The sequence below is a fragment of the Hypanus sabinus genome, chromosome 18 (assembly GCF_030144855.1).
Source record: "Hypanus sabinus isolate sHypSab1 chromosome 18, sHypSab1.hap1, whole genome shotgun sequence".
NCBI lineage: Eukaryota > Metazoa > Chordata > Chondrichthyes > Myliobatiformes > Dasyatidae > Hypanus > Hypanus sabinus.
This window is the reverse complement of record NC_082723.1, coordinates 44331529-44347444: the sequence shown is the minus strand read 5'-3', so window position 1 is coordinate 44347444 and position 15916 is coordinate 44331529. Positions and strand designations below refer to the sequence as shown.

Sequence of the window (15916 nt, the reverse complement as noted above, 5' to 3'; positions counted from 1 at the left end):
AAATGTCGTTCTATACTTCTAACATTTTTAAGCGCCAAACTAAAGTAAGGTTTCTTCACAGTTTAACAACTGCGATATTCCAACAAATCCTCCACTCTTCTCAGTTTCATACAGCTGAAATCTAAAATTTAGAGTCCCGGGAAGAACGGGGGACACGATAGAATAATAATTGCTCCCTGTACATATAAAGAGGACGGCGGGAGCTGGACACGGGTTGCGCTCAGATACAGCTGCGTTAACTTTACCGAGCAGGCACCACGCGCAGGTCTCTATCACACACGCGAGGCAGAGATAAAGACTTCGGGAGGTTGCGAGTGAATGAATGGCCGTTCGATGCTAATAGCACGCCGGTCGGTACTGCAGCAAATGCCCTGGCGAATTCGCTCCAAAAGATACACAGCCGAGTAAGACAATGCTGCTTATCGACTTCCATCAATTGCGGTTTGTTTATATGAACCGTGACCTAAAGCAGATCGAGACCAAAGTGAAATACACGCAGAAAGCGATACCAAAATGAATAAAACGGCGCTCTCCACCTTCCCTGTGTATATTTTTAATGTGTCAAAACTATAGTAAAGTCAGCATAGATTGTTTTTTTTAAATTTGGCAACAAAAGTTGAAATCTGAAGAATGTGGGGGGTTTGAAATGGGAAAGGAACATTTCAACTGATTCCAAATTGACAAATCATGTACTAACCCGGTGGTTTTTTAGTAGAGGCTCTTCTGTCCCTATCGGCAATGGATAGATTCATTGATGCCTCTTCTTACGTGAAATGAGATCACAGTAGAATCATTCAGTGCTCAGTTATCAAAATTGGTTTTATTTGTGTTTTTTTTTGGAGGGGCGGCGGGATTTGAACATGAGTTACCCAAGAATAGTAAAACAAACTGGGAAGAACGTAAGTCTCCAATTTGGGGGGGGGGGGAGAAGGGGGTGGAACTACCAGCTTGTAGAACAAGTTTAATGAAATGGATGCACGGAAAAAAAAGACTTCAAATTCGCTTTTGGGTAATGGCAAAAATAATTATAATGATTGAAGATCTTTAAATTTTTTCTGACACCAAAGACAGCCTCGGAGCTGTGACATGAAGAGGGCACGGGTAAAGAGGGGGTGAAAGAGAAACATTTTGGGCAGGGTGTTTATAACGCTGGGGTTGGGGCGGTGGGAGGTTCAGCTTTAAAAGGTGCTGCCAAGCCTCTTTCAACTGGAACTGAAGCACCCCCCCCCCCCCCCGACGTGTGTGTGTGTGTGTGTGTGTGTGTGTGTGTGTGTGTGTGTGTGTGTGTGTGTGTGTGTGTGTGTGTGTGTGTGTGTGTGTGTCCGCGCCACCTCCTGGACAACAGCTCCACATCGCCAAACAAGTGTACGAGAGGAGGCGGCGGCAATCCCGGGATCGCTCGCTCTTTTTTTTATTATATATCCATATTAACCCTCCACGCTCTCACACACACACACAGACACATACACAGAGCAGCTCCTTGCGCCATCGGCAGCCGCGGCGGGCATGGCTCTCCGAGCCGCCTTGCAAGCGATCCTCGGCTGCCTGCTCGCGGCTTCGGCCGAGATCTCCAAGGAAGGAGGCTGCAAAGTAAAGACGGTGACCGTGTCCACCCTGCCCGTGCTCCGGGAGAACGACATCAGCTTCCACGGCGTGCTGGCGGCTGAATCCAAGCTCTACCTGTTCGTCCGCAACGACTTGCCCGGCGAGATCTTGGTGGCAGATGACCTAGAGAACACTGAGCTACCTTACTTCACCCTGGGTGAGTTCGCATGTGTGGAGGCTGAGGGAGGAGGGGATGACACCAAAGGAGGTGGTTTGAGGGGATTACCCTTTCAGCAGACGCCTTACAACTACTTTTCTTATGCATGTCCAATAGATGTTTTGCTTAGATCAGGACTTGTTCACAATGCGTGAGGAGGAACATATTTTCTTTTTGTTAGGGGCAGGGAAACGAAGCATTTACAGATAGCAGAGAGCAAGACTTTGCCGCTGTTGTGATGTGAATGAGTTGAGAATGGAAGGTTGGTCTGAAATCTGCCGACGGCTCAGTCACATTTGAAGGTGTTGATATGGCTTGCAAAAGTGTCATGCGAGCAAGAGAGAGAGAGAGAGAGAGAGAGCGGGACACACGGAGATCTCAGTGCGCTGTGCGCTTTCAATGTCTTTGCATTATTGCAGATGTTAAAATCTGAGATTTTTTTTTAAATCCGTGGAAGAACAGTATTGACCCTGTCAACATTACTGCCTTTTAATCAGAGGCGGTTCGTTGTAAAGTGCCTCCACTGTGTTCGTAACCTGCTCTCGTAGCGAGAAATGTGATGACTTTGGTGGAACCTTTCAGAGCTTGAGATGGGGGCTCCCCGGGTGGGATGGAAGATGTTTCGCGGTCCTAATGCCCGCGTTATTTATGGCAACGGGAAAATAGAGTTTGAGCTCAGACGACACACTAAAATGGGACAGAAAAAATTAAGTGTAAATTATGACTGGCAGAGGAATAATTTCCAAAATCTTATCGTTCACGGTTCATTTACTTGGGTTAGAATTGCTTATGTCTAGAAGGGATTTAACTGATATTGGAGTTCTCTTCCAACGTAATGTGCAGTCTTTCGATTTTACTGTTTTCAATTTGAAAGGTAGGAAGTCATGTACAGTACTGCAAACAAAACCGGTTCCTGCAGACCTCTCAAAGATGGAAAAGCAGTAACATTAGAAAGTGCAGGTGTGTTTGTTTCTGAAGGTTCTTAAAGTTTATTGCAAAGCGCTTTACATCTCAATAAAGAGGAATTTCTTTGCAGGTCTTACACTATTGCAGTCATGGAATCACACAGCATGGAAACAGGCTCTTCAGCCCATTGAAGCATCCAATACTCATTAGTTACTAATCCCACATTAATCCCCTTTTTTTATTCTCTTCACATTCCCATCCATCACTCACCTATACATGAGGGGGGAATTTACAGTGGTCATTTAACCTATTAAAACAATTATCTGGGAAGAAACTGTAGCACCGTGAGGAAGCCCATATACTCAATCTTCATGCAGTGGCTCTGGAGATCAGGATTGAAGTGAAGCTATGAGGGTGCAGCTCCGACATCTGCACCACTATGCTGCCCATATTTGCATCATTAAGTATGATTTCATAAAATAAGAAATACTGTGGTTAAAGCCTCTTCAACAGGAGAGAAAATAGTGTGGGAAACCTTGTCTGAAAACTTCCACTGTGCACTCGGTGTGCTAAAATCATACCTACCAAAGCCATCAAAATGTGAAATTTCATACACGGAAGAAATCCTGCATTGTCATTCTGTAATTGTGCATGAGTACCATGTGTTTTCATGCAGCCCGGTTCAAGTTACTATAAAGTACAAGAGAAAATACAACTTGCAAGATATTTTGGAACTTATCTTGCAACTTTTATAACTTCAGGATTTTCCCAAGTGCTTTAGCCAATGAAGCAGATTGTACTTTCTCAGCAGAGGTCACTGATGTGATGTGGACCAATTTGATGGCCAAACGTGTACACAGCAATGTTCCCTGTAAGATAAATGAACTACAAATAACCTACTAGTTCGATTTGATGATCTTGATTTGAAGAAGCAAATTAAAATGTATTTTTTTGTGAGATGCTTGTATGGTTTGTTTCCAGCAACAGTGTATTTATTTAGAGATACAGACCAGGCTCTCCTGACCCAATGAGTTACACTGCCCAGCAACCCATTTGTTTAACCCCAGCCAATTCACAGGACAATTTGCAATCACCAGACCAGTTTGCTTCTGAACTGTGGTCAGAACCAGAGCACCTGAAGGAAGCCCACACGGTCACGGCTAGAATATACAAATTTCTTATAGCCAGTGGTAGGAAATGAGCCTGGATCACTGGTGCTGTGAAGAGTTATCCTAACCACTATGTTACTGTATAGTGGCATCAAAGATGATTGGAATCTTATCGCCTTTGTTGACCAGTCTTGCAACCTGCTTGACAACAGTATCCTAAACACAAGTGATTCTGAACATGCTGGAAACCCCGAATAATGCTCACAAAATGCTGGAGGAACTCAGCAAGTTAGGTAGCATCTACTGAGTGGATTAAAGAGCTGACGTTTCGGGCTGAGACCCTTCATCAGTCCTTCCTGATCTGAGCTCCTCCAGCATTTTGTGTGCTTTACAACAGTATCTTCCTCCATTGTTATACAGTTGGGTATGACCATACTTGCCTTCATACATAATAAGTTCTGATCAGAGAGTTGCCTGCTTAGTTTCCCCTTCACCATTGCCTCTGATGCCACTTCAGTCCCCTATGTATTGTTCCTTGCCAACATCATAAATTGTACAGCACTGTTTTTTAATATATATCTGCAGCTCCCTTTTCTACCTCACCACTACCTCTTTCACATTCAATTCCATACGAGTAGAAATTTCTACCTGTGAAGTTTACAGAATCCCAAATTATTTATCTTTGGATCTGTTACAAGCTTTGTTCAGTTGCCACCAATTCCATCCCAGTCCTTTCTATGATTGTAATACTGAACCAGACTGTTTGCAAACTTGGTGTCATATGTAACTGCAAGGTAAGGTTTGAATCATATATCTGTTCCATCACAAAGTCTGCTGATTTATACCTACTGCCTCAGCTTTCTGCTGTTGAAGACATCATGTTGAAAGCTCTTGTTCCTCTGGACCTGGCTATTCAAACACACTTTGCCATGCTTGTTTTAAGCTCTGTTGGCAGTGCTAAGAAAAGTCTATTAAAATTCTATTTCTTGGTTTTGAAACAGCCCGTTGACTCCTCTTCCTTTCTGATCTTCAAACTCCTCTAACTCTGTAGTTCCGAGGTACCGGTCAGTTTCCAATCCTGGCCACTTCAATTCTTTCACAAGCGGTCAACGTAGTTTTAGTAAAATGTCCTTCAAAGCTGCAGATCCTTCCTTAATTTCTCTTTTGTTTAACCTGATTTTCCTCTTTAATAATTCTCATTAAAGTCTACCTAGTTCATCAAGTTAGTGGTCATTTGTTTCAGAATCTCCCAGTGTGACTTGGTGCTCATGTTGTTTGGTAGTATCTCGGGACATTGTTGCTGTGTTTTTTCTGAGTGCCCACCTGTACTCTCTGAATATTGTCAAGGGGCCTTTTATGCCTCTTTTGAGGGAACAAGTTGGTGTTGTTTTAATATTGCCTTTGAAATATAGCTTTTCTGTCAATATGACACTTGCTTCATACTGCTGTACTCTGTCAGATTACATTCCTTGATCCCTGGAGTGGAGTTGAAACCACAGCTTTGTGACTCAGAGGTGAAAGTGTAATGGCTAAGGAAAAACAAATAGCCTTCACAATAGATATTTCAGTATAGTCTCTTATGATCTCAAAACATGTTTTAGTCATTAATCGCATTTGGTTGTTTTTGTTGACAAGATAAGGCATGTTAGTCCATGATGCTTAAAAATTAATTGAATCTTTTTGTTGCTTTTGTAAGATTGAACAGTTCACTCTTCAAATGTATTATGCATCAAACAAAGCTCAAAACACAAATTTAATTGATTATGGTAAACAAGGTAAGAACCAGTTCCTCCAAACAACAAGAGAGTAATGACAGATCCTAGGCATGCAGCCTCACAGTTACAGAGCCCCCTTTCCCACCATTGCCACCACATCTGGATTGCTTCACTTTATATGACTCGCAATTTGCATCGTGTTGGCAGCCAGTTTTTGCTTGTCGCAGTAACTGGAGGTAAATGCCCTAAATCATTGTCTAAAAGTGCACTCAATTAAATCAGATATTTGCTGTTATTGTTACGTCTCCCCTTTCTACATCTGTAAAATTTATTTCCCTGCATTTAGTGGAAGGGAACAAACATTGTGTAAACTACAGAAGAGAAAATGGGTGCAGATACTTTGCTTGTTGAATAGACACAGTACTATATCATAACTAGGGTTTTCTAAGACTTTTGCACAATACTGTAGTAATTTTATGTATGGCACTATACTGTTGCTGCTGCAAAAAAAATTCATGACATATGTGAACGATGATAAACATGATTTTGATATGGATCTTTACTGTGGACTGGGAGTGGGAAGGAGGCAGGGAGAAGGAATCATGGTTGGTAAAAGAGGAAAGAAGAGAGGAGGGTGCAGGAAGCACCAGTGACATTGTGTAATGATCAATAAACTCATTGTTTGGAATCAAATTACCTTGCCTGGTGTCTCAGGGCTGGAGTGTATGCACCCGCGACCTTCCCTCCCAGTCCGTGGTGTTCTTCTGCCACCTGATCAACCCCGTCATTCCCAACATCCTTTGCTCCCACCAGCTTTACAAACACGCTCTCTGCTCCATGTTGACAAATACAGTACCATGTAAAAGTCATAGGCACCCTAGCTATATATATATATATGTGTGTGTGCCAAAGACTTCAGTAGAGTATTATATGCATATTTAATATATCGTCGATTCTTTATCTGGTTACATCATCAGTTGCAGGATGCTTGAAAGGGTTTTTCAGATACTGGGAGGATAGGCTTGGTTTTGTAATCAAGCTGAAACCAGTGATATGCCAACTGAACCTTCCTGATTAAATATTGCTGTAAATTACAAAAATCCATGCAGCTATGCTCTGAAAAGGATATGAGAAGAACATGAGCATAAGTTACTTTGGATAAAATCATTTGTGAAAATAATTAAACGTCTCTGGAATCCGTCTCTATAAATTGGGTTTTGCTTTTCAGAATTTCGACTTTTGCTGTTCAGAGGTTTATAATGCTCTTGTAAACAGTGTGAATACTGCACCATTTTCAGACACACAGTTTGGGGAATAAGTGTGGTTACTGAAATCATTATTGTATTATTAGCATTATATTTAATGCTTGTTATGAACACGGTATAAAAATATTTATTGGATCAATTTATGGAGGGGTGGCAAGGGAATGCAATATGTTCTATGATATTAAATTGTAAAATATTTCTATGGGCACAACAGTGATTATAAGATCATTTTAATCACATGTCAACATTTTATTTCAATAGTGAGGACTTGTGGTATGGTACCAGAAAATTGCATTTTCTCCTTTCTGATAAAATGGAATAGCATCAAACATTCCCCAGTGAAATACAGCATTGTATTGTATCCGGCCTGTAATTTTGCCTCAAAAGTTTGTCCTATTCCTATATAGAGCTGCCTTTCTCCACCCCAACAATTCTGATTGAAATAGGATACTTACTATTAAATTATCAGTGATCTATTATGCATAGACATACTTCATGGGTAATTTGTTTTATGTGGAAAGCTCACAACCATCGGTGGGAGGGTTTTTATTTCTCACCTCTTGTGTTGCAAATCATCATTTGATTGCAGGTTTCCTTTGTGTGACTTGAGTGCAACTTGGCTCAAGCTCCAATGTACACGATGAAGCTGTGATTTCTCAACTTACAGTGGACTGCATTTGCAACTCTCAATGCATTATGGAAACCATATCCCGATTTCTTACTTCCGGTGTAGTAGGAACCATTTTTTATGAAATGCCCAGCTGATTAAGGTTCCCGTCTCACTGCTCATTCCTGCATTGTCTAATTTTATTTCATATTTATGGCATCTGTAATGTTTTGCTTTCAAATTACCATCCAACCATCTTTTTAGTTAATATAAAAGAATATATTGGCTACAGCAGTCAGGGCTATTGCCGGACTGCAAGTTGTGAACAATGGACTGGAGAAATGTGAAAGTTCAGTGTACATTTTCAGTTCACTCAATTACAAAATAAATATTATTCTGCTGTCTGACGGGCTAATGAACAGCGACACAGGTTACTGTTCTGGCCCTGACACTCGGACGCCATTGCTCTGAGTCTGACCTTCTTCTGGCCTCATCTAGAAAGGTGAAGATACACAACAAGAGAACACTGAAGAAAATAAGGGCAGGAGTAAGCCACATGATCTCTTATTTCTGCCCTCCCCCCCACAGTTCATTATGATTTCAACTGATCTATCCAAGCTTCAACTGAATGTATGGTCAGGGCTTTGGGAATAATGAGGAACTGAGGTATCCTGGTGTACAATTCCCTGGATCCCTGAAGGTGGCAGCACAGGTTGAAGTGATGGTGGGCATACTTGCCTTTATGAGCCAGAGGATAAAATATAAGAGCAGGGAGGCTGTTACAACTTTTTAAAGCATTGTGTTGGTTAAGCTACAGCTGGAGTATCTGTTCAATTCTAGTCAGTCCACTTTAAAAAGATGTGATAGTATTGGAGAGGTGCAGAAGATATTCAACAGGATGTTATCAGGGATGGAGCCTTTCATTTATAAGGAGAGACTTAGATAGACTTGGTCTGTGTTTCTTGGAGTGGAAAAGGCTGAAGGGAGATCTGACTGACGTATACAAAATTATGATAGGATAGATAGTAGGAAACTTTTCCCATTGCAGAGAATTTTAAAACTGGAATACATAGATATAGGGCAAGGAGGAAGGCAGGTGACATAAGGAAAACCTTTGTAATCCAGTCATGTGGGAGGGGTAAATAAAGTACCACTCACTACAGTGCCAAAGACAACTCTCGACCAACAGTAAAGCCCATTCTGGATTTCACCTTAGTTAAAGCACTCAAGATCTTTCAGAAATTTTATTGGCTTCTCTGAAAATAAGAATTCTGAAATGATTATAAATGAAATAAACATATTTTTAAATTATTTGGACATTTGAAAATGAATAAATAGAGCCATGAAGTATTATAGCACAGAACCAGACTCGTTGGCTCATTTCTATGCTGACTATAAACCATCCATTTATAATCTGCATTAGTCCCATTTTTGTAGTCTCCCCAGACTCCCATCAATTACCACAGATTGTACCATTTTCCTAAACAGCGGGGGCAATTTAGTCATCAATTAACCCACCAAACAATTGTTTTTGGAGTGTGGGAGGAATCGGGAGTACTAGGAGGAGACCCTGTGGTCGCAGTGAGAATATAAAATTCCATACATCTGAGTCTCTGTGCTGTGAGGCATTGGTTCTCTCTGTGCCACTCTGCTGCTCAAATACTAACCAAATATACTTCAAACACAGTAAGTCTCAGTTACCTAATACTTAGATTTCCTTTGCAGCTATAAATTTCCATTTCAAATCAATAGACAAGCTACCTCTTCATGGCCCTTGCACCTGATTTGTCAACCTGCACTGCACTTTTTCTGTCACTATAATATTATATTTCTGCATTCTGTTATTTTCCTTTTATGCTACCTCAATGTATTTATATATGGACACATCTGTCTAGATGGCATGCCATCGGAAGTTTTCACTCTACCGTGGTACATATGACAATTATCAACCGATTGCCTATGATGTGCCCTATGTCAGATCTAACCTGGCAGAAGATCTGTGAGAAGATGTTAGTCCTGATGAGGGGTCTCGGCCCGAAACATCGACAGTGCTTCTTCCTATAGATGCTACCTGGCCTGCTGCGTTCCACCAGCATTTTCCATCTTAAATGTGTGTTCCATCTTAAATGTTGGGCAGTTACCTATTCTTGTTCTCCACCACTGGACATGTGACTACACTTGCCTTTTTTTGTATTTGAGCTAACTTTGAGATTGGATCTTGTAGGTTTGCAAGCAGATAAATGCCAGCTTTTCACCAGGAAACACACAGCACGACTCAGCAAAATTCCAGGCTATTGTAATGTTCCAGGTGTGCTGCTGAATATGTCTTAAGTCAGCTAATCTCATAAAAACACAATAAGATATAGATTCTCTAGAGCTGGGATTAATATCTTGGTGGAACTGGAGGCAAATTGTTCCCATTTCTAATTCCTTTTACATTGTTGCCTGATGAAATTGTATGTCAGCATTGTATGACATACCCTGTCTCGACAAGTAAACAAGCCTGGTTTTGCACCTGAAGAGTGACTAGCTGGATGATAGTCAAGAAGTTTGCTGCTTCTAAGAGAGGTCAGCAAACTGCTGAGCAATAAAATCCTGAGCAACACACACAAAATGCTGGAGGAATTCGGCAGGTCGGGCAGCATCTATGGAAAAGAGTAAACAGTCGACGTTTCGGGCCGAGACCTCTCTTCGGCTTTCTTGAAAAAGGGTCTCACCCCGAAACATTGACTGCTTCATAGATTGACTCCTTTTCCATAGATGCTGCCTGACCTGCTGAGTTCCTCTGACGTTTTGTGTGTGTTGCTTTGGATTTCCAGCATATGCAGACTTTCTTGTGTTTGTAATAAAATTCTGAACTGACTGTATTGGATAACTAAGAATGAAAACTTTTTGTAAATCATTTCCCTGGGCTGCGGTGCGTAGGTTTCTGGAAGACTGTTATGCCAGTCTTTATTTTTTTCTCTCTCAAAGCTCATATGTGATCTTGCAGTGACACTGATACTGATATATTACATGTTCAGCAACTCATCACACACTGTCAGTTTGTGAATAGAGGTGTATAACATGACTTTATGACAACATAGTCATTCAAAGCAGTATGCCGGTGCATAAAATTTTGTTGAATATCAATAGCTTTGTCAAGTTGTTGTCATTTATTTTGTTCAGAGAGGAAAGGCTTCCTAATTATCACAATAAAAGATTTTTTTTGTGGGCTTTGCAGAAATGATCCATTAAAACTGGTGTGACAAAACGTAGAAGAAACTAAACTTATCTGATCTTTGTTTGCTTTGGCAAATCTCCCTTCCTTCTCCTGACTTTTGACTTCTGAAGCTGTGCTATCTTTTTTGCCGCTATATCATTAAACCTTTCCAAACAGGTTTCTGTTCTTCCACTGAAATGGTCCTTGTCAAAATTTACAAGTGTTTCCCTTCTCATTTGTATAGCCACTTTGACATACGAATTTTCATTTTTGTATTCATACCCAAGTGTTTACCCTTCATATTGCTGTGATCCTTCCCACCCTATTGTCCTTTGAGAATTCCGTACTCACGTCCCCTGTGAATTAAAAACATAATCACACAAACCCTTCAGCACATTAAAATCACGTTAACTATCAAACACCCTTTTATCTTCAACCTGCACTATTCTTATCCTATTCTTTGGACTTTCCCAGATTCTCTCCCTCACAGGGTTGAACACTGTGGTCCATTAACCTACAAAACTCCATGTCTGTGCTGCGTCTAAGGAAACAAGAGAATCAGATGGACATCCAACATGGTCATAGTCAGATATGAAAACTCCACACTGACAGCACCAAAAGTCAGGATTGAACCCAGGTCATTGGGAAAGTGACACAGCTGTGCCGTTGTGCTGATCCAAGCTCAGACAATGTGCCATCTCTGTTTCTTCTTCCATGCCCTTCACAGTCCCTAGCAACTGAGGGTATCAGCTTCATAACTGCTGTACATCCTGAAATCTCTCAATCTTTGTACCCCTCTCCCTTCAAAACAGATGTGGAAAGTTGCTTTAGCCCTTTGGCTCCACAGGTGCCGATATACCCAATGAGTTCTTCCAGCAATCTATTTTTGTTTTAAGATTCCAGCAACTCCAGTTGCTTTTGTCTCCAAGAATGCCTTGTGTTGATTAACTTTTGGATTAAATGGTCATTCTCAGAAAACTAGCCCTGGATCATCATGATAGAGAAGTCAAGAGTATCTTCAGGAGCTGCTAACTATGATCTTCAAGGTAGTGTTATACTCTGCAGACACTCTGTATTCCTTTTGGTTGAGAGATGACATCTCAGAGCAGCCTAAGAAGAGCTGGATTTGGGTGTTCCAGAGAGCTTTAGTGTTACGCATTTTCTTGTAACATGATTTTTGTCTACCGTGATGTTTTTGGTCCAGCTTCAAGTGAATCAAAGTGGATAAGTCAATGGTCACTGCAATAGTCATGATCATATGTCATAATACAAATGATGGTAACATCATCATGGTCAATTATTTGGACAGTGATAAACAGGTGAGATATCATTCCTATGTAATTTTGTGCTTAGTCATTTAGAAGGTAAGCAAATCAGCCCAGCCGTTCCAAATGAAAATTAGAAATACAGAGACTCAACTTTCTAATGTGAAATATAAACCATCCAGTGGCCAAGTCCCTTTGAAGTAAGTGTGCTGCCTGATGTGATATCCAAATCATATTTGATTAGAGAATGCCAAGTTTCAACAAATACTTAGTTACTTACGCTTGGGACATAAGGGCCAAATGCAAAATCAGATACCTACATTGAAGAAGCTCCCATAATCACAGAACAGAGTAATAGTCCAGCTCTACTTAAGTTCATTAACCTAATGAGCACACAATCTTTCTTCATGGAGAATCTTATATAGCAGCAGCATATCTTCATTTTTAAACGGAGAAAGCTCAAAGCAAAAGTTCTCAGCAAATCCTCTCCCCTGTACTTCCCCATACACAAGTCACTGAGCAAAGTGCAAAATGGACTTGGCTATCCAAATTTAATTGTATGTGACCATTCAGATGTTATTAGAGACATAGTTATACAACATTGTCATAATGTGAACAAAGTCACCCAGAAGATGCATCTGGTAGATATGAAATATTATTTTATCCAACAAACATCAGACACTCTCAAAAGGAAGAGGCCTATTCGACCGAACATTACATGACATTTTATATGCTAAAGATCAAAGGACTTAAAAAGTATCTGCAGTGCTTCCTTTGAATTACATATACATTTCACACCTCCTTCCTTGCGCTCACACTCCAGACACCCAAAATGAATATTAATCAGCATTGTCAGGTTTTTCAGTTAACTGCTTTTCACAGCTCTAGGATCCTATTGTTCAGACCTTCATTTTAAATTTAATATACAGGCCATGTTAAGGTTTAAAGATCGGTCGCTGAAGTTAGTATGTCGCTATACATCTTAAGCCCAGAATAAGCCCTAACAGAGTTGGATATAGAAGTTAAAAGTTCAATGTAAATTTATTATTAAACTTACATAAGTATCACCAGATACAATCCTGAGATTCATTTTCTTGAGGGCATTCACAGTAAATACAAGAAATACAACACGATCAATGAAAGGCTGCCGCTAACAGGACAGACAAACAATGAGCAAAAAAAGGCAAATACAAAAAGATAAAAAGGAAATAATAATGATAAATAAGCAATAAAGATCAAGCAAATGAGATGAAGAGTCCTTGGAAGTGAGTCTATAGGATGTGGGAACAATTCAGTGATGGGGTGAGTGGAGTAGGGTGGAGTGAAGTTTATCCTTTCAGGTTCAAGAGTCTGATGGTTAGGGGGTAATAACTGTTCTCGAACATGGGGGTGTGGGTCCTGAGGCTCTGGTACCTTCTTCCTGATGGCAACAGTGAGAAGAGAACATTGCCTGGATGGTGGGTGTCCTTGAGGATCGATGCTGCTTCCCTGTGATAGCACTGTGTAGATGTACTTAGCGGTGGGGCGGGCCTTACCTGTGATTGACTGGGCTGTACTCAATTCTTTTAGTGGGCTTTTCCATTCAAGGCCATCGGTGTTTCCATCCCAGGCATGGTGAAACCAGTAATACACTCTCCACAAAAACTCTATGGAAGATTGTTAAAGTTCTAGATTACATGCTGAATCTTTGCGTACTTCTGAGTAAGTAGAGGTGCTGCAGTGTTTTCTTTGTAATAGCACTTATTTGCTAGATCCAGGACAGATCCTCTGAAATGATAGCACCAAGAAATTAAAAGTTGCTGAACCTCTCCACCTCTGATCCCTTGGTGAGAACTGGCTGATAGACTTCCAGTTTCCTCTTCCTGAAGGCAATAATCAGCTCCTTGGTCTTGATGATTTTGTGAGAAATTGTTGCTCTGGCACCTCTTAGCCAAATTTTATATCTCCCTCCTACGTATATGCTCAGCACTTTTGATTTGGCCAATGACAGTGGTGTATTCAGCACATTTAGTTATGGGATTGGAACTGTGCTTAGCCTCACAATCATAAGTATAAAGAAAGCAGAGCAGGGGACTAAGTACACTGACTTGTGTTGCACCTATACTGATGGAGATTGTGGAGATGTTGTTGCCCACTGGGGTCTGCAGATGAGGAAATCTAGTATCCAATGCACAAGGATGTATTGAAGCCATGGTCTTGAAGCTCAATTATTAGTATTGACAGAACGATAGTATTGAATGCTGAGCTATAGTCAATGAAAAGCAGTCTGATGTGTGCATCTTCACAGTCCAGATGTTCCAGGGTTCAGTGAAGAGCCACTCATGGCATCTGTTGTTGACCTGTTGCAGTGGCTGGCAAGTTGGAGCAGATACAAGTCACTTCTCAGGCAGGAGTTGATATGTTTCATCACCAACCTCTCAAAGCACTTCATCATAGTGGATACATGTGCTACTGGACAACAATCATTGATGCAGGTTACCATGTTCTTCTGAGGCAATGGAGTAATTGAAGTCTACTTGAAGCAGTTTGTTACCTCAGACTGTTAAAGAAAGGGGTTAAAGATATTGGTAAATGCTCCAGCCAGTTGATTAGCACAGGCCTTTAGTATTCCTGCAAGTACCCCGTCTGGGCCAATGCTTTCTATGGGTTCATCCTCATGAAGGATGCTCTCACGTTAGTCTCAGAGACTGAAGTCACAGGGTCATTGGGGGTTGTGGGAGTTTGTGAAGGAGTCTCCATGTTTTAACAGTCAAAGCAATCATAAACAGCTTTGGTTTCATCTGGGAGTGAAGACTTAAGTGAAAGGGAGTGAAACCTATGTGACTTGGTTTCACTTTGTAGTAAGTGATCGCATTCGAGCCCTGCCACGCTGTTGAGCATTCTTCAGTGATTCAAGTTTGTTCTGGAATTGCCACTTCACACGTGAGATGACTTTCCTGTGATTGGACATGAACCTCTTGTATATTATTTGGTTGCCAGACCTGAATGCCACTGATCTGGCCCTCAGCAGATTGCAGCCTCACGGTTCATCCAGGACTTCTGAGTAGGGAGGGCTCTGAATTATATTGTGAGGCCACACTCATCACTGACTGTTTTTTTATAAAATCCATGAAAACCGTGGTGTATTGGTTCAGATCCTTTAATGAGTCCTTGAACATGGCCCAATCCAATGGCTTGGAGCAATCCTTTAGCCACTGTGATCACCTCTTTGTTGTCCTTATCTTTGGAGACTTGCTCTTTAGCCTCTGCCTGTATGCAGGTAGGAGGAGAACAGCCAATTAATCAAGTTTCCCAAAATGTGGCCTAGACATGGAATTTCTAATTGCAGTATAGCAGTGGTTGAGTGTATTGGGACACCTGGTGCTGCAGCTGATATGCTGATGATAAATGGGTAGAGATATCTTCAAGCAAGCCTGACTGAATTTCCTGTAAATGACTTGAAAGGCATTGGGTAGGCTGTTTCGTATTTGCTGACAGCAGCATCGGCAAAAGGGAAATAGTCCCTTTGGCGCAGCTGATCCATGCCAACATATTCCTTACGTTGACTAGTTCCATTTCCCTGTGTTTGACCCTTACCTGGCTAAATGCATTGTAACTTTTGCAATTCTACCACTTCCTCTGGCAGCTTATTCTACAAAACTACTGTGTTGAAAAAATTTCCCCTCAGGACCCACTAAAATCTTTCCACTTTCACAATTGGGTTCTGGTTATTGTTGCTGCTTGAAAGAAGTTTCTGCGTTCTGCCTCATGACTGCGTGGGTTTCCTCTTGGTGTTCTGGTTTCCTCCCACATTGCAAATGATGTACAGATTAGTGAAGGTTTGTAAGTTGAGCACATATTATGTTTGTGCCAGAAATACAGCAAACTTGTGGGCTGCCCCCAGCACATCCTTGGACTGTTTTGGTTGTTAACGCAAACAATGCACTTCACTGTATGTTTTGATGCTTTGATGTAGATGTGACAAATAAAGTTACTCTTTAAATCTTTAAATCCTTGTCTGAGTTTTTTGGTCACCTGATGTTGTTAGGTCCTGTTCCAGAGAAGTATTTCTTATATTGGCCCTCCTCATTCTGACCAGAATTGCC

At 41.1% G+C, this 15916-nt stretch overlaps 1 protein-coding gene across 3 annotated transcripts in view; it reads left to right on the top strand.

Annotated features, from left to right (window-relative positions):
* The first annotated feature begins 1346 nt into the window (after positions 1–1346).
* Positions 1347–15916, top strand: part of LOC132407564 (astrotactin-2-like) — a 1730264-nt gene continuing 1715694 nt past the window's right edge. For all 3 annotated transcript variants that reach the window (XM_059994285.1, XM_059994284.1, XM_059994283.1), the window contains exon 1: positions 1347–1762. In XM_059994285.1, the coding sequence (XP_059850268.1) occupies positions 1507–1762 (256 nt within the window). In that variant the 5' untranslated portion in view covers positions 1347–1506. The remainder of the gene's footprint in view (positions 1763–15916) is intronic.